Source organism: Sus scrofa, chromosome 1 (assembly GCF_054392235.1).
Source record: "Sus scrofa isolate SSC_HxYL_T2T_F1_AM1 chromosome 1, Sscrofa_HxYL_maternal_Yorkshire_Landrace_v2.0, whole genome shotgun sequence".
In the NCBI taxonomy this organism is placed as follows: Eukaryota; Metazoa; Chordata; class Mammalia; order Artiodactyla; family Suidae; genus Sus; species Sus scrofa.
Genome location: NC_139383.1, coordinates 90,019,781 through 90,037,623, shown reverse-complemented (window position 1 = coordinate 90,037,623; position 17,843 = coordinate 90,019,781). Strand labels below are relative to the sequence as shown.

The following is a 17,843-nucleotide window of genomic DNA, read 5'->3' as shown; positions in this document are numbered from 1 at the left end:
CCAGAGCAAAAAGCACACCTTCCTCCCTTAGGAAAATGGTTAGATCTGACTTGGTGCTCCTGATTTGTGAGGCTAAAATTCTGGTGACCGTCTCCCACTCTCAGACAGGAAGCTCAGACCCAGTGGTTGCTGAAAACCATCTGCTCTGGAAGGTTGAACGTCACACTCTCCTTCCTTTCAACAAGCTGCATTCTGGTGTTCCAATGGTTGATCTAACCAGTTGCTTCCCCACAGCTGAGCCAGTGACTTTCCTACGCTGAAGCCAGGATGGGTGGCATGGATGGAAACTCTTGTCACCCTGGAGTTTGATACTTCCCAGGACAGTGATGAGGTCAGGAGTTTGATTATGGCCACTTCCACAAATCTGCTGAATTAGAATATCAAACTGGAGACTATTGTGAAAAACAAACTTTTTTGCCTCAGATGGATTATTTTTAAAACAGCCTAAAATCTGTGAACCTGAGAGAGGCACTGAAGGTATACAGGATCTGTTTGCAGAGAGGACTAGTCTTACAAATGTGGTTGATATTTAAGGTGGCGCAGGCTCATGATTGACAGAAATGGCCAAGAAAGCAATAGGTCATGTCAACGCTGCCTAATTAGCTCACACGTGTAATAAAGTCAGAGCCCTTTAGTGTGATCGGCAAAATAAGCATGGAAGGGTCACAAGGCAGCAATTGCTTTTTGATTTGAAAGCAAGTAATCTGATAAATGGTCTGAGGTGTGCTAGCCACAGTTTGTTCAGTTGAAAGGTGTCTTCAATTTACACACCTTCAATTCTAAGGACATCTTTTCCAATATAATTGAACCAAAAAAACCTTGCCTTGAACCTTTTAAATTATGCTGTTCTGAGACTGTAGCAGAAATGAAAAAAGATAGGAGCTGCAAAGTTAATATGAGTGTTATTGGACAGGTATCTCAGGAATACAAATGAAGCTTTGTTCTCTGTTCATGGAACCGCAATAAGGGAAAATACCTTCCTGGGTGATTTTGTGAAACGAAAACATATCCCAGTAGTAAACGATTAGCAGGAACTGGAGTGTCTTCAAATGCAAACTTCCTGACATTTCACAGTTACTAAAATAATTACCCTACCTTGGTGAACTAATAATAACTTAGTTAAAGGTTTCATTTAGTATAACCAAATGTAATGCAAAAACGCCTGTACTCTGATAAATAGCGTTTCCATTTTGAGGTTTGCTAAGGGCGGATTTTCTCTCTTCTCTTTCTCCCACACATCAGAATGTCACAAGCAATTAGATGAAATTATTTATGTGAAATGGAAAGGTAAGAGCATAAGCAGTGCTGTACACATCAGAAGAAACTGGTATTCCCATTATGCATACCAAAGAGAGGAGCCTTGGTGTCTTGATGAAGCAGTTGTTCTTTGGAACTATTGAACTGATTTTTGTTGTACTAAACAATTTTCTTTAATGAATGTTTTGAAATTGAAACCATTTTATTTTTGTGTGTCAGTGGAAGAAGTACATTTGGAATCTGGAAAGTTTAAAGGAAAGCTTTTGAAATATTGGGATGTCTGAATCTTTTAACACTATCTTTTGGGTATGTGGCAAACACTCTGCTTGCAGAATCCAATTAGGGAAAATTACCTACAGGCATAAGAAAGCTTTTGAGGAGAAATTTGGCCATATGCGTCAAATACCTTAAAACTGTTTATATTGCATTGACCCAATAATCTTGCTTTAGTGGATTTATGCTAAAAAAATCCACTAAACACTGAGAGAGGATCCTAAATAATGAGAGAGGCTTATGCACAAAGATAATCATTGCAAATTTATTCATAATAACAAAATAATTAAAAACAATTATTTCTCTGTTGAGTATTTAGATAAAGGAAATCATGATATAGTAATTGAAAGGAACATTATGCAGCCAATAAAATAATGCTTGTTAAAACAAGATAGCAATGTAGAACATTAATATGGTGCAATAGATGTGTAAAAGCCTCATATAAGTGGTGTGTAGAATTGCAATCATGCAAAAATTACGTAAAAGCATAGAAAAAAGACTGAGGAAACATATTGACGATGCCAGAATAAGTTGTGTTTGGATAGGTGTACTATGGATAGTTTTTCATATCTTTTGATTTTTCAAATAATCTATAGGTTTTTTAAAAAGAAATTCCTGACTTTATAAACACTCAATTTTTATGTTCAACAGCTAGTTGCACTGAACTCTCTCCCCAAAGCATTTTCTATGTAAATACACTCATGATGGTTAATTAGTCACAAATGGGAAACCAGTCTGGCTGAAGTACATAAACTCTAAATATTGTAGACTTCACTAAAGATTAACAGAAATTCAGATCTGAGATTCTTACAGAATAAAAAGCCTCGAACAAGTAAACACGTAAAGATTTTTTATTATGCAGTTTTAATACTTTGTTTCCTAGATAGAGGCATATAACAAGTTGTAGTTTTTTGGTGAGCTTGTTTCATTTACTTTTCTGTATATAATTATGCTATTTGTAATAGTTAATATGTAGTATATGAGAATAGGAAAAATAGCTAATTGAATTAATATAATTAATTAAACCAAACAAAACTAAAGCTGATTTGATTGGTCAAATTTCTGAAACAGACACATTGGTTTGTTTTAGCAGGTTAAGCTCAGAGAATACTGGAATCCCATCATTTGTTTCTAATTAAAATGTTTTTTGTAAATTTAAACATATATATATATATATAATTGACACTTGAAAGGGAAGGTAAATAAAACTTTTGCTTCTTCCATTATCATTTTTAGGTAGCAAAACATAGAGGAATTTTCATATAACCTTTTCCAGAAATTTTCTTCTCCTTTCAAATGCAACCAATAAAATAACTGACAGGATCAGATATAAACAACTACATGTTTTACTTTTCTATGGGCATTTTAAAATCAATGCTCAGTTAATGTCCAAAGCTACATTATCCTTAGAGAAGAACAGAAGATTATTGATTTCGAATGTTTTAAAAAGATCAAGTGTGTTATAATGATCAGGCTTATACATAAAAAAGCAAAGATTTCTTCAACAGTAAATTTTTTAATACATTGTTTTTCTTAAATGTGCCTGTTTTGTGGCTTGCTTTAATTTTAGATTCACTTGAAGTTTTGCCATAAAACATGCAGTTCTTTTCTGCATATAATTTCATAAGCAACTAAATTTCTAAGTAGCTCATCATCATGAACTCTGAGGATAAAGCATACTTGCTATTTTCCAAGGGAAAGCAACTCATGATTTAACTATAAGAAGGTAAAAAATACATTTTCTGTCTAATTATAGGTGATAAAGTATTTCATTTTTTAATAGCCCTACTAATGTTGTTGAAATTAATGATAAGAATGGGTATTCAGTGTTTTATAGGAGTAAATAGGATGCCTTCGTCACTCCTATTTTAAAATAAATTGCAATTAACATTCTGTAGTAAACATTCAATCAAGTGAAAAACATTTCTAACAATCATTCAGTCAGTCAATGAATTTATTCAGGGCCTACCCCAGATGAGCTCTTTGAGAGGCCTTAATTCACTTTGAGTATTTGTCTCTGTACACAGATTTTATCTATAAGCAATTAAAAAATAAACAAACATTCAAATAACTTACCTTTGATTCCTTGAACTTGGAGAAAAATCCAAAGAACAAAAATAGCCCTTCTAGTTTCCAAATACATTCTGGCTTTTGTGCATTGGTAATTCTGGCAACAATTACAGAACAGCCCAAAATCTCATTTAAAAAAATAAAATGACAGCAATATGAAAAATAATTAACTATTGATGTCAGCTGAGTGAGGGTGACCTTCTTGGTTTACCTTTCTGAGGGTGCTAATTTATGAAGAACATGAGGCAGTGCCTGCTTCTGGAATAATCTCCTTATCTTCCCCTTGGGTGTAATCTCTGCTTAAGGGTCAGCTGGAGGAACCTTTATCTCATTAACCTTCTGGAAGAGCATCTGTCAGCCTAGCTCCGGGACCCTGAATGCCATTATAAACAAGTGTCCAGAGACAGAAGGATCTTTTTTTCTGTAGTTATTCACCTGTTACTGTGACACAGAGAGCCAGGGGAAGTCCTGCCAAATGCAGAAGAAGTATGACAGGGTCAAAGACTTTCCAAAATGACAATGCACAAGGAACAGCCATTGAAGGTGCTGAGTTGCTGCCTCTGGAAGTATGTGGTTATTCAATATCTTTGACTCCAGAGAAAGCAAACCTGTATCCATTCTTGTAGAATTGTACTGCTTTGTAAACTGCTGTCTTTCTGGCATAATATCCAGATGAACTTTTTAGTTCAGGTCTGGTTTAAAAATTTTAAATCTGTTATTCATACTCAGAGGGTATGGAGTCCATTAGTTATACAAGCTTTGTGAAGGATAATGGTGCAACCACTTTTCTTCCTGTAAGCTAATTCTTCCAGTCTCATTCTTACCTCGAAATAGCATGCTTCCATTACTGTTTTTTGTTTGTTTTTCGCTTTCAGGCATTATCAAATAATGAATATTGAGACTTTATCTCCCCTCCCCCTGCAAACCCTCCCCACCCTCATAAACATGTACTAATCTTATCCTTCCATCTGCCTCGATTTTATTATATTTTCAGTTTATTGAATATTCAATTTTAGATTATTATGGCTGTGTACACACTGCATGTAGCTGAGCCTGGAGTATGCTGGGATTACTGGCATGTATTGATCCCTCATGCTGTGATGACAATGATCTTAGAGATTTCTGTAGATTTCTCATATAATCCTCAATACAATTATGTTATGAGGTAAATACTACCAGCTCTGTTTTATATTTGAAAAAATTAAGGTCTACAAAGCAGGGCCAGGATTTGAATCCAAAGAGCCTTGTTCAGGAGCCCATACTCTTTTTTTTTTTTTAAATTTGTTGGATTATAGTTGACTTACAAAATTGTGTTAATTTCAGGCATACAGCAAAATAAATCAGTTATGCATATGCCATTCCTTTTCAGATTCTTTTCCCATATAGGTTATTACTCAGTATTGAGTAGATTTCCCTGGGCTGTACAGTAGGTCCTTATTGTCCATCTATTTTATATATAGTAGTGTGTATAGTCAATCCCAACCCACTTGCCACATTTCCCCTTTGGTAAACATAAGTTTGGTTTCAAAATCATTGAGTCTGCTTTTGTTTTGTAAGTTTTGTACCACTTTTTATTACATTCCACATATTAGTGATCACATATGACATTTGTCTTTTTCTTTTTTTTAACAGAAAAAAATTTTTAATAGCATTTTAATTCATGCCATTTTCATTATTGTAGAAATTTCATTAACACATTTATGAAGAAATGTTTTTCTTTCATGTCCGTGGTGATGACAAATATGAACATTTTCTAAAGTATCAGGTGTTCATGGTGTAGCAAGGCAATGAGGCAATTGCCTGATGGGAAAAATCCAGCATTCATTTACAGTTTTTTTTTTTATCATGATTATTATCTGTATCTCTTTATTTATTTTTATTTTTTTATTACTCAAATGAATTTATCACATCTGTAGTTGTATAATGATCATAACAATCTGATTTCACAGGATTTCCATCCGACATTTGTCTTTTTCTGTCTGACTTACTTCACTTAACATGATAATTTCTAGTTGCATCCGTGTTGCTGCCAATGGCATGATTTCATTCTTTTTTATGGCTGAGTAACATTCCCTCGTCTATGCATTACATCTTTATCCAGTCCTCTGTTGATGGACATTTAGGTTGCTTCCATGTCTTGACTTTGTGAATAGTGCTACAATGAACATTGAGATGCATGTATCTTTTTACATTATGGTTTTCTCTGGATATATGCCCAGGAATGGGATTGCTGGATCATACAGTAGTTCTATTTTTAGTTTTTTAAGAAACTTCCACAATATTCCCTATAGGGCTACACCAATTTATATTTTCACCAACAGTGTAGCAGGGTTCCCTTTCCCCCACACCCTCTCCAGCATTTATTATTTGTAGATTTTTGATGATGGCCATTCTGACTGGTGTAAGGTGATAACCTCATTGTGGTTTGGATTTGTATTTCTCTAATAATTAGTGATGTTGAACATCTTTTTATGTGCTTTTTGGCCATCTGTCTGTCTTCTTTAGAGAGTTGTCTATTTAGGTCTTCTGCCCATTTTTTAAATTGGGTTGATTGTTTTTTTGATATAAAGCTGTATGAGGGAGTTCCTGCTGTGACTCAGGAGTAACAAATCCAACTAGTGTCCATGAGGATATGGGTTTGATCTCTGGCCCTGCTCAGTGGAGATCCAGTATTGCCATAAGCTGTGGTGCAGGTCAAAGATGTGGCTTGGATCTGGCATTGCTGTGGCTGTGGTGTAGCTGCAGCTCCAATTTGACCCCTAGCCTGAGAACTTCTATGTGGTGGGTACAGCCTTAGAAAGCAAAAAAGCAAAAGCCAAAAAAAAAAAGGTCTATGAGATGTTTGTGTATTTTAGAGATTAATCCCATGTCAGTCTTAGGCACCTAGACTGTTAACCCATACTCACTATGGTGACTTTTGCAACTGTTCACTTTTTCCTCCCTAAGTTTTCCACATACAAAACTCTCCAGTATCCCAAAATGTTACCCCAGATGTGTACATTTCCTCCTCATGTAGCTTCATCTTCCTTGGAGCTCTCCAACCTCTTGCAGGCAGTAATCTGGGGATCTCCTTCCACAATCATTCTGGGGATTCCTTCAGATCTCTGTGTTGGATCGCATGGCTTCCAGACCTGATGTTGTCTTCCTTCTTAATTTATTCTCTTGTTTTAGCAGAGCATGTGTTCGGCTAGCTTATTGACAGGAAGTCACAGTAGATAAATTTGAAACCTTCGATGTTTGACAATGGCTTCCATCTATCCACATACTCGATGGAGAGTTTGGCCAGTGCTATAGATTCAATATATCCTCCCAAAATTCATGTGCTGAAAACTAACCCCAGTGAGATGGTATTTGGAAGAGGAGTCTTTGGGGTATGATTGGGTCAGTGAAGGCAAAGTCCTCATGAATGGGATTAGTCCCTTATAAAAGAGGAGCCAAAGAGCCCCCTTGCTCCTTTTGCCACATGAGGACACAGTAGAAAGACTACCCCCTATGAACTAGGAAGTGGGCTCTCATTAGACACCGAATATGCCTGCACCTTGGTCTTGCACTTCCCAGCCTCCAAAACAGTCAGAAATAAATTTTTGTTGTTTATGAGCTACCCAATCTACAGTACTCTTATTGCAGCCCAAAAGATCTAAGACAACTGGATATGGAATTCTAGTTGGAGAACTTCTCTGGTGGCCTAGTGGTTAAGGATGCCATGTTGTCACTGCTGTGGTGGGGGTTCAACACCCAACCCAGAACTTCTGCACGCTGCAGGTGCATGCCACACACCCCCCAACCAAAAAAGAATTCTGGTTGGAAATAACATTCACTTCGAATATTGAAGACATTAATTAGTTCATTGTCTTCCTATCCTCCTGTGCTACTAATCTGATGCCTGTTTTGTTATTAATTCTTTGTTTAGGATATTTTCCTCTCCAGAAGCTTCTAGAATCTTTGTCTCCAGTGTTCTGATTTTGTATGGTACTCTCTCTGGTCGTGGGTCTGTTTTAATCTACAGTGTGGGGATTTAGAAAACCTAATCTAGGTATTCATGTTCTTCAGTTATTGAAAACCTCTTTTAGGTATATGATTTCTATCTTTTATTTCCTGTGTTCTCTCTGTCTGAAATCCATGTTATTGGGATGGTGGCATTCTTGAACTGTGTTTTTAACTTTTCAAATTCATGCCTCTATTTTCCTCTTACTCTTTGCATTCTCATTTCTAAAATATTTCCCCAACTTAATCTTTTAACCTTTATTTGCTTTTTAAATTTTTACTGTCATTTATGATTTCTGAAGAATTGTTTTTGGTGTTTTTTGTTTTAAAATTCCTTTCTTTTTAAATATTTTAATAAGATACTGTTTCAGAATTTCAGGGATATAATTTCCTTTATTTCTTTAAAGATATTAAAAAAAGGTCTCAAAAGGAATTTCTTCTTTTGTAGTCTCTGTTTCATCCAAGCTGCATTTTAAATTTCTTCTTTTTTTGTTTTCTATCTTTTGTGCTTGACAATTTGGTCAAATATCTAGTAATCCTTAGCTGACTACTTACTTATCTTTAAGTCTGTAAATAGCTGATGAAAAGTTTTCTGCATAAGTTTCAAACTTATGAACTGTGGCTTTCAATGTAGATTTATTAGGCTGATATACTTCCTTCTTAGTGCTGACCAATAAATTATAGGATACTCAGTTAAACTCAAGATAAAAATATATTTTTAAATATAAATATGTCACAAGTATTGCATGTGACATATAATGAAATTATTTGCTTATGTAAGATTCAAATTTAACTGCGAATTCTATATTTTTATCTGATATTATCTGGCAACCCCTTTTCCAGAACACCTGAAGTCATTATCTTTAAATATTTCCTCTTCAAGTGGTCAGATATTCTAGAAAAGACTACTCTCATCTCTCTCTCTCTTTTTTTTCTTTATTCTTTCCTTTCCTTTTCATCTCTTGATTTTAGGATATGGCCTAACTCCCAATATATCAGTACATGGGTGGAGAAAAAGTTCTGGGGCTTGGGTCTTAATATTCTCATGTATATTTTAATTTAATCTTCCTGTTTTCATTCTCAAATGAGGCCAAATATTGAAGAGTCCAGAGTTTTACCCTGTCCAGAAAATAAACTTTCGGCCTTCTGTGGGTGAAAAGAGACAGTTACACAAATGAATGGAATGGGGTAAGGGAGTTGGAGCTTTAAGTGATTATTAGATACTTCAATTCATCTTTCTATTTTAATCCAACTCTTCTGTTAATTTACCCCAATTTCCAGAAATAACATGGTATGTCTTTTTTTTTAAATATGTATGTGTAAATTGGATTGTTTCTGAGCTTTATCTGCTGCCAGTTTAAGATGTGTCTTTCTAAGTCTGCCACCAATAAGCACTTTTGCTTGCTTTTACTTGTTCCACCACCATTTATTGGAAAGCTCATTGTTTTCCCTACTGTTCTGAAGTTTCACCTTTATCATAAAATCTGTGTATCTCATATCCTCATGTTTTTCAGACCCTTTTCCTCCCTCTTGCTTTCATTACATCTACTCATCTTTTATTTCACTATTTCCTCTTCAGCTGGGTATAATTCATTGTTCCTAATTTTTAGTCATTGTATTTTTCAGTTCTGGGATTTCCACTTGTGTCGAGACCAGCTCAGCAGGTGAGGGCTGAAGAACAGGTGCTGTAAAATTTAAGAAAAAGTTAACATAAAACAAGACATAGAGACATTTATCTTAATTAAAGGTGGAAACTGGGGGACTCAAGGTCTCAGGGACCAAGAGCCCTGCCTCAAGAAGCCACACTGCTTTTATAGTGCTCTTTAGGATTACGTCAAGTGAGGAGGGGGCTATAGGGACAGGATATAGGTTTTTTTTTTTTATTGTTTTAAAAGTCATATAGCCGGTAGCTGGCTAAGCTTTTATTCTGACCTTTAGGCATTTAACAATTACTAGCATTGAGGAAGCTTGGCATCAGCTAACTATGCATAGCGTCTAGAGAATTACCATTGTGCTTTTGTAGACAGCATGCCTATCTGCAGCAACCCAGATTGCCTCATTGCCAGATAGGTTTGTACCTCATTCTCCTTGCTAATGCATATCCTGCTAATGGGCCCTTATAAACCCCTTGGGGCCATGAGGCTCATCTTCCTCTTATTCTTAAGAGGACATATCATGCTGTGCATATGGCGTGACTATCTGAACGGGTCTGGCATGCCTAGACCTATGCATTCAGCTGACCACATAAATAACTTATATCTTTGGGTCTTTGTTCTTAAGTTTAAGTCATTTGCCAGCACTGTGACTGCTTTTCAAGCAGGAATATATGGTAAAGTTAAAGCAGGAGAAGATGGAGTTTTTAGTATAGAAAATAGAAACAGAGAGACTAAGAAAAGATTGTAGAAACTTGTTTCCTGACATACTTGGTTCTTTTTCAAGTCTGCTTCATATTTTTTAAAAAAATAACTTATGCCTCTGTGTTAAAATTTTTAATCTTGTCTTTTATCTTATTATACAGAAAGAATAATTTTGGTGATTCTGAGTTCTTCTGGAGCTGTGGTGGTTGTTTCTATTGTCTTGCTTTTCTTATTTTTTAATGTTATTTTCTTATCTCCTTCTATAAGTTATTATTTTTCTTATTATAAATGAAACATTATATTTTAAGAATCATACTATAGTGAGCAAGACAGCATGGTATTGGTGAAAGCATAGACACAAAGGAGAGCGGAAGGGCCCACACAAATGAAGTTGATTGATTTTGGACAAAAGTGAAAAAGCAATTCAGTGGTTAAAGGAGTGTCTTTTCAACAAATGGTGCCTTAAGAACCTATACACACACACACACACACACACACACCCCCTATAAAAAACAAAAAATGGAGCTAGACTCAAACATTACACCTTACATGGAAGTGAAGTAAAAATGAATCATGCACATAAATGAAAAATGTATATAAAATTCTATAAGAAAATACAGAAGAAAATCTTAGTGACCTTAGGCTTGGTGATGAGACTTTAGATACAAGACAAAAACATGATCTATGAAAGAAAAACATGATGTTGGATTTTATTAAAATGAAAAACTTCTGCTCTGGTAAAGAAACTATAAACAAAATTACAAGATAAGCTCTGAACTGGGAGAAAATATTTGCAAAATACATTTCTTTTTGTTTTCACCACATCTTGTCACATGTAAGTTCCTGGACCAAGGATAGAACCTTGAGCCACAGCAGTGACCCAACCACTGCAATGACAACACTGGATCCTTAACTTACTGCACCACAAGGGAAATCCTGCAAAACACATTTCTGATATAAGACATGTATCCAAAAGATACAAAGTGAGCTTAAAACTCAACAATAAAAAAATCTAACAACTCAGTTGAAAATGAGCCAAAGATCTGATTCAGACACTCTGTCAAAGAAGATATGCAGATGGAAAATAAGCATATGAAAGTTTCTCAACATCATTTGTCATTAGGAAATGCAAATTGAAATTTCAATGAGATACCACTACTACATATTAGGATAACTGAAATTTTTTTTTAAAAACTGACACTATCAATTAACTGGCAAAGATGTGGAGCACCACTCATTACCGGTGGGAATGCAAATTGGTATAGGCATTTTAGAAGACAATTCAGCAGTTTAAATTTTTTTTTTTTATAAAACTAAACATAATCTTACAGCAATCACACTCCAAGCTATTTACCCAACAGACCTGAAAATGTTATGTCCATGCAAAAATGTCAAAGGGACACAGGAGCCAACAGAAAAGGCCCCCAATGGTCAACACTGACACAATTTTAGGAATAAAGTAGAATTGGATTATAAGTGTAAAATAATTATCACAAGTCCATGCTGTTACAGATAAATTATTTAATACATGAATAAAAGTGGGGAGAATAGACAAATATACCATAGAGAACAATTCCAAATAATTTATGTAGATAACTCCCTACTCCAGGGAATGGAGCATAACTCTCACTCCTTAAGTGTGACCTGTGTGTAGTGGCTTCCTTCTAAAGAGTACAAGATGGAAAAAAGGGAAGAAAAGAGTAGATTTAGAGTGGAGATCCTGACATATACAACCTTTGATCAAGGTCAACATCAACAAGGTGGTCATGTTGACACTGTGCTTCCTTCTTAGCTATAGTGGGAAGGACACTTTACTTTTGTGGTCTTCCTCCAAAAAACCGTTAACCCCAAATCAATCATGAGAAAAACATCAGACAAATGCCAATTGAGGTACATCCTACCAGGTGCTTGTGGCTCTCCTCAAAATTGCCAAGGTCAGCAGAAACAGCAGAAGTCTGAGAAACTGTCACAAGTCAAGATTTTTCTAAGGAGACATAGCAACTAAATGTAATGTGGTGTCCTGAATGGGATCCTGGAACAGAAAAAGGATATTAAGTTAAAATTAAAAAAAAAAAAACTACAATAGCCAAGGCATGGAAACAATCTAAATGTCCATTATCAGATGAATGTAAGGAGATGTGGCACATATACACAATGGAATAATACTCAGCCATAAAAAGAACAAAATAGTGCCATTCACAGCAACATGAATACAACTAGAGATTCTCATACTCAGTGAAGTCAGTCAGAAAGAGAAAGACAAATACCATATGATATTACTTATATGTGGAATCTAAAATATGGCACAATGAACCTATCTACAAAAAGAAACAGACTCAGACATAGAGAATAGACTTGAGGTTGCCAAAGGTGGGAGAAGAGGGATTGGGATGGACTAGGAATTCGGGGTTAGAAGGAGCAAACTATTACATTTAGAATGGATAAGCAATGAGATCCCTGTGTATAGAACAGAGAACTATATCCAGTCTTTTGGGATAGATCATGATGGGAGGTAATATAAGAAAGGGAATGTATATATGTGTGTGTGTGTGTGTGTGTGTGTGTGGGTATCACTGGGTAACTTTGCTATACAGCAGAAATTGGCACAACATTGTAAACCAACTATTACTTTAATTAAAATTAAAAAAAACCTAGGAAAATCTGAGAAAAATATAGGTTTCAGTTAATGGGCTTCAAGTATCAATACCAGTTCATTAAATGTAAAAAATGCACCATTAATAATGGAAGATGCCAATACTAGGTGAAACTATGTTCCCATAAGGGTATATTGGAGCTCTCTAATATCCTCACAATTTTCTTTAGGTCTGCATTTATTCTAATATAAAAAGTTTATTAAAATTATAAAAATATTTTTCCGGAAATAGTTTGAAGTCCAGGATATTTTCTTCCAGAGAATATTTTCCTTTGCTTCTAGGAAGCAGTGGGGATTACTAGCAATCCAAGATCAGCTTAATAAAATTTCTGGGTTGGAGATTTTGTAGACTACACAAAGGCTGGGTTGTACATGGTAAAGGTATGGATCCCCTTGTGTTCACCTGTGGACTCCAATTTTTGTCCCCTTCCTATTGAGAGATTTTCAAAAGCTCTGCTCAACCTCTTTCTTGCAGATCAGCAAATGCTTTGGGGCAAATGTGGCCCCTAAGGCTAGGCTCACTTGTTTTTTTTTTTTTTTTTTTTTTTTTGTCTTTTTGCCTTTTCTAGAGCCGCTCCTGCAGCACATGGAGGTTCCCAGGCTAGGGGTTGAATTGGAGCTGTAGCCACCGGCCTACACCAGAGCCACAGCAACTCGGGATTTGAGCCGTGTCTGCAACCTATGCCACAGTTCACAGCAACCCCGGATCCTTAACCCACTGAGCAAGGCCAGGGATCGAACCCACAACCTCATGGTTCCTAGTTGGATTTGTTAATCACTGAGCCACGACGGAAACTCCAGGCTCACTTGTTTTGATTCTGACCTCCAGTGAATCTCCGTTCTGGAATGTTTTACTATTTGTTAGCTCTCTGCTCCATTCAATCAGATGATTTTACATTTCATCCAACATTTCTACATTTCTTCAGCAGGAGGACTGGTTCAGATTATCTAATTGCTTTACATGTGGTGGAAATTCTAAAATTTTATTGCAGTTCTCTCCTTTCACCCTCTGTCTATTGTTGTGGCTTCCTACTTAAAAAAATTCCTTTAATATTTTTGGGGGAATATCCAGAGTATTACCCAGCATAGAGTAATGGGTTTTCAGTTCTCATCTTTAACTACAGATTGCTTTGGTGATATCTAAAGAAAATTAGAATCATCAAGTTGGTGTAGAATCCTATTCAGAATAGTGTATCTGAAAATGAGACATAAACTAGGTGAGAGATGAATCTACTTTTCAAATTACTGCATATAGGAAAAAATCATATAAGGACTTAGAATAAATAATACTTATATATAAATACATTTATAAATATTTCTAATATACACTTATATAGGCTAAAGAGCTGTTAGGTGGTAACAAAATACCTTCCCTCTTTGTTTGCTGTATATCCCCATGTTATGCTTCTAACCTTGTGAAATATTAGTGTTCTTTCTCTAGGAGAAAAAGCAAAAACTTCAAGTTATGGATTACTACTACTTATTAACCTCCTTTAGAAAAACATGTTGTTTAATGGAAAATGCTATGTAGACTTTTTGTGTTCTTAAAAACGTCCTATATGATATTGTTACCGAATCAAACTTAGGTCAGCTTACCTGCACCCAGTCAAACAAATCTGCTGATACTGGGTTGTGGTGAAGGTGGGTATAGCTTTCACTGCAAGGTGTCTGACATGGGGACAAACAAGGAGCTTATGGTCAAAAGACCCAAACTCTCCATTGGCTTTCAGGGCAGGGGTTTTATTTATTTTATTTTATTTTATTTTTTTTGTCTTTTTGCTATTTCTTGGGCCGCTCCCGCAGCATATGGAGTTTCCCAGGCTAGGGGTCTAATCGGAGCTGTAGCTGCCAGCCTATGCCAGAGCCACAGCAACGCAGGATCCGAGCCGTGTCTGCAACCTACACCACAGCTCACGGCAACGCCGGCTCGTTAACCCACTGAGCAAGGGCAGGGACCGAACCCTCGACCTCATGGTTCCTAGTCGGATTCGTTAACCACTGCGCCACGACGGGAACTCCAGGGCAGGGGGTTTAAAAGCAAGGTTAGGGGTGTGGGTTGCAGGGTGCATGATCAGCTCTTGCACAGTTCTCTCATTAGTTAGTGGTGAGGTAACAGGGTGATGTTTGGGAATTTCCATTATCCATTTTATGGCTCCAGCTGACCTGGGAGTCTATGTACTGGTGGTCAGCATGCAGTTAATTTCTTCTACCTGGTGGGGGTTTCAGTATCTGCAAAACAACTCAAGAGTATGGCTCCAAGGATTGTTTATGGCCCTTGAAGAGGAATATGTCCTTTTTTTTTTTTTAAACTTTATTTATTTATTTATTTTTTTGTCTTTTTGCTATTTCTTTGGGCCGCTCCAGCGGCATATGGAGGTTCCCAGGCTAGGGGGTCGAATCGGAGCTGTAGCCACTAGCCTATGCCAGAGCCACAGCAACGCGGGATCCGAGCCGCGTCTGCAACCTACACCACAGCTCACGGCAACACCGGATCGTTAACCCCCTGAGCAAGGGCAGGGACTGAACCCTCAACCTCATGGTTCCTAGTCCCATTCGTTAACCACTGCACCACGACAGGAACTCCTTTTTTTTTTTAGCTAAACTATCATTTTCTCTTCCTTGACTGTTCTCCTTTGTGCATTTTCACTGCTCTGATTAAATTTGCTCTTTGGAACTCAGGGAAAGCCTAGGAGCCTAAAGTTTTTCTATAAATAGGAGGCTGGGGACATGGGATGTGGTGTGGGGGTCTGTCTCCAGGAAGGCCCTGCAGGGTCCTGCTTTGTTACAAATTATATGATTATAAAGGCAGAGAATTAATATTAAAATTACAAATATTTAAAAGTTTCTCTTGATTGTTAAGTTTTTCCCATTTTTAACTAAAATCTGAGTAACTAATGTTGATAATTGCCATTTAAGCAAGGAAGAATGATAAACACTCATTATTCCTGAAATGATGCTTTCTGGGACCCCCAGGCCTTTCTTTAAGCACTGTTTTTAAAATTGTGTGTCCAGAAGTACTTCAAGATGATTATTTGTCAAAAATGATTTTATATTCTTAAAGAGGTAAGCATTCCTCTTTATTTTCTGGCAGAATTTCAGTGGTCCATTTAAAATGTACAAGGTAGAATGGAAAGGGCAGAATGTATTCCTTCATCCAAAATCAGGAGAAATGAAGAATGGTTGCCAAAATGAATCATTGAGTATCATAAAGAAACTATTCCATTTGTTAATCAAGAAATATAATTTTTTGAATGCCTACTAAATGCCAGGCTCTCAGTTAGGCCCTTTGTATGCACAGATGTTATCTTTCCAGCATCCCTATGAGGTAAGTCCCATTTTTAGTTCTGCTTTATGGGAAGATGGAAGATCTGAGAGGGTAACTAGGAGATGTGAAGCAGGGTTTTCAACCTGGATCTAATTTCAAAGTCTGTGTTTCTTTCTTGGTCTTTACTGGGTCCCCTCTAGAGTGAAAACAGAAGCTGAGAAAGTGATACTCATCAGACAAATGAACAGCTAATGGATTCTGGTCACCCATGCTGCTGTGTGTGTGTGTGTGTGGGGGGGGGGGGTTGTTTCCCCTATACCTACAAGCAATTCTTGGACACCTACCAGCTGGATGTCCTGTAATTCATCTAAGTTCTGACACTTACACTTTCTATCTGGAGATGGCATCCATCTACCTGGAGATAGTGTCCATTCACCTGGAGATAGTGTCAGATCCCACAGGTCAAGGGCTCAGTCCTAAAAGACTCCACTCCTGCCCCACTGCCCCATTTCAGACAACAATCACAATCCAGGTTGTCACCTGGGCTCCTGACCTACTGGCTGTAAAGTGAAGGCTGCCGTGATCCCCTTCTCAGGTTCCATTAATTTGCTAGAGTGGCTTACCCAACACAGAGATATTTTACTTACTAGATTATTGTGATAGGATGTAACTCAGGAACAGCCAGATGGAAGAAATGCATAGGACAAGGCTTAAGGAAAGGGGGCAGAACTTCCATGCCCTCTGAGTCTACCACTCTCCCAAAATCTCTACATTTCCCCTAACGTAGAAGCTCTCTGAAATTTGTCCTTTGGGGCTTGAACAATCAAATGGAGGCTTTATTCCCTAGGTATGACTGATTACATTATTGGCCACTGGTGATTGAATTCTATCTCCAGCCCCTCTCCCTTCCCAAGAGGTCAAGGGGGTGGGGCCAAAAGCTTCAACCCTCTCATCAGCTCCCTGGCAATCATCCTGCATCCTTAAATGGGGTCCTAAGTCACCTCATTAACATAACAAAGCACACATTTCTCACTCTTCTCTGGAAATTCCAAAGGGTTTTTAGATGTTCTGTGACAAACAGGGAGGAAAACCAATATCTATTTCTTATTAGCACATCCAAAGTTCACTGTTTGCCTTGGTCTTTTCCTCCACCTGGCATCTAGTATTTTGGACATCGTGGGTAGGTGGCTACCTAGGAATCTGGAAGCGTCCCCTGTCTGGAATCTTGTACTTTTTTTACGTGGTAGAAGGACGACTGTCCACTTCATGCTCCAGGTTTCTTTTTGCTCACATTGTTGTTTGTCTCTCCATTTCTGGTAGGCAGAGGGGGTTCTCAAGGTATTTCCATCACCATCAAGATGAGTGACTACCTGGGAGAGGCTGAACCACTCCTAGAAGGAACCAGTCCTAGGAGTAGCAGGTAGGTTAGTGTCATGGGTATTAAATCCATGATTGGGTAGAATAGTTTCTGTTACCTCTGAGAAAAACCCAATGTCCTGGTCTGTACTTCTTGGTGTCTTGAATAAACACATTTCTTGTTAACACAAGATTCACTGTGGCTCAGAGAGTTTCTCTTGCATTATTGCCCATAGGTTAGGGAGGAGGGGTGAAAAAACAACAACCCAGAAATACATACATGGACCACCATTGGGGATGTTATCTAAGGGAAGCTCCCATCTTTTGCATTGACCCTCCAGATCATCTGCTGGCAGTCAGCTCAAGACTAAAGGATTAAACAAAAAGAGCTGCCTTGGGCAGAATGAAGGGAGGAGCAGCAGGTGGAATCTGACAAAAGTGGGAGTGGGGTGGGAGGGGGGCAATTGTAGGGGAAGGATGAATCCTCATCCATCTTCACTCTTTTCTCAGAGACCTTTGATGAGCCCTATGTTCTTGTGGACACAGAGCAGCCCAGCCTTTCTCTTTGCACAGAGCTCTTCCCTGTTTCTCCACTGTGCCCCTCTCCAAGTCCTTGGGAATAAATATG

At 37.4% G+C, this 17,843-nt stretch overlaps 2 protein-coding genes across 9 annotated transcripts in view; one reads left to right on the top strand and one right to left on the bottom strand.

Moving 5' to 3' along the window:
- The window catches only part of IMPG1 (interphotoreceptor matrix proteoglycan 1), a 151,897-nt gene extending 147,745 nt beyond the window's left edge, over nucleotides 1–4,152 (bottom strand). For 2 of the 7 annotated variants that reach the window (XR_014807981.1, XM_084964689.1), the window contains exon 1: nucleotides 3,607–3,991. Coding sequence is in view for 6 of the 7 variants with exons in the window: in XM_084964689.1 (XP_084820815.1) it covers nucleotides 3,607–3,673 (67 nt within the window). In the remaining variant the exon portion in view is untranslated. Of the gene's footprint in view, nucleotides 1–3,606 lie in introns of all 7 variants that reach the window. The other 5 variants (XM_084964695.1, XM_084964698.1, XM_021092283.2 and 2 more) reach the window with 4 other exon arrangements.
- LOC146406184 (uncharacterized) overlaps nucleotides 1–17,843 on the top strand; it is a 40,102-nt gene that overhangs the window by 1,907 nt on the left and 20,352 nt on the right. The window contains exons 1-2 of one of the 2 annotated variants that reach the window (XR_014808005.1): nucleotides 17,197–17,279; nucleotides 17,726–17,843. Coding sequence is in view for 1 of the 2 variants with exons in the window: in XM_084964739.1 (XP_084820865.1) it covers nucleotides 17,180–17,279 (100 nt within the window). In the remaining variant the exon portion in view is untranslated. Of the gene's footprint in view, nucleotides 1–17,179; nucleotides 17,280–17,725 lie in introns of those variants that run through there. The other variant, XM_084964739.1, reaches the window with a different exon arrangement.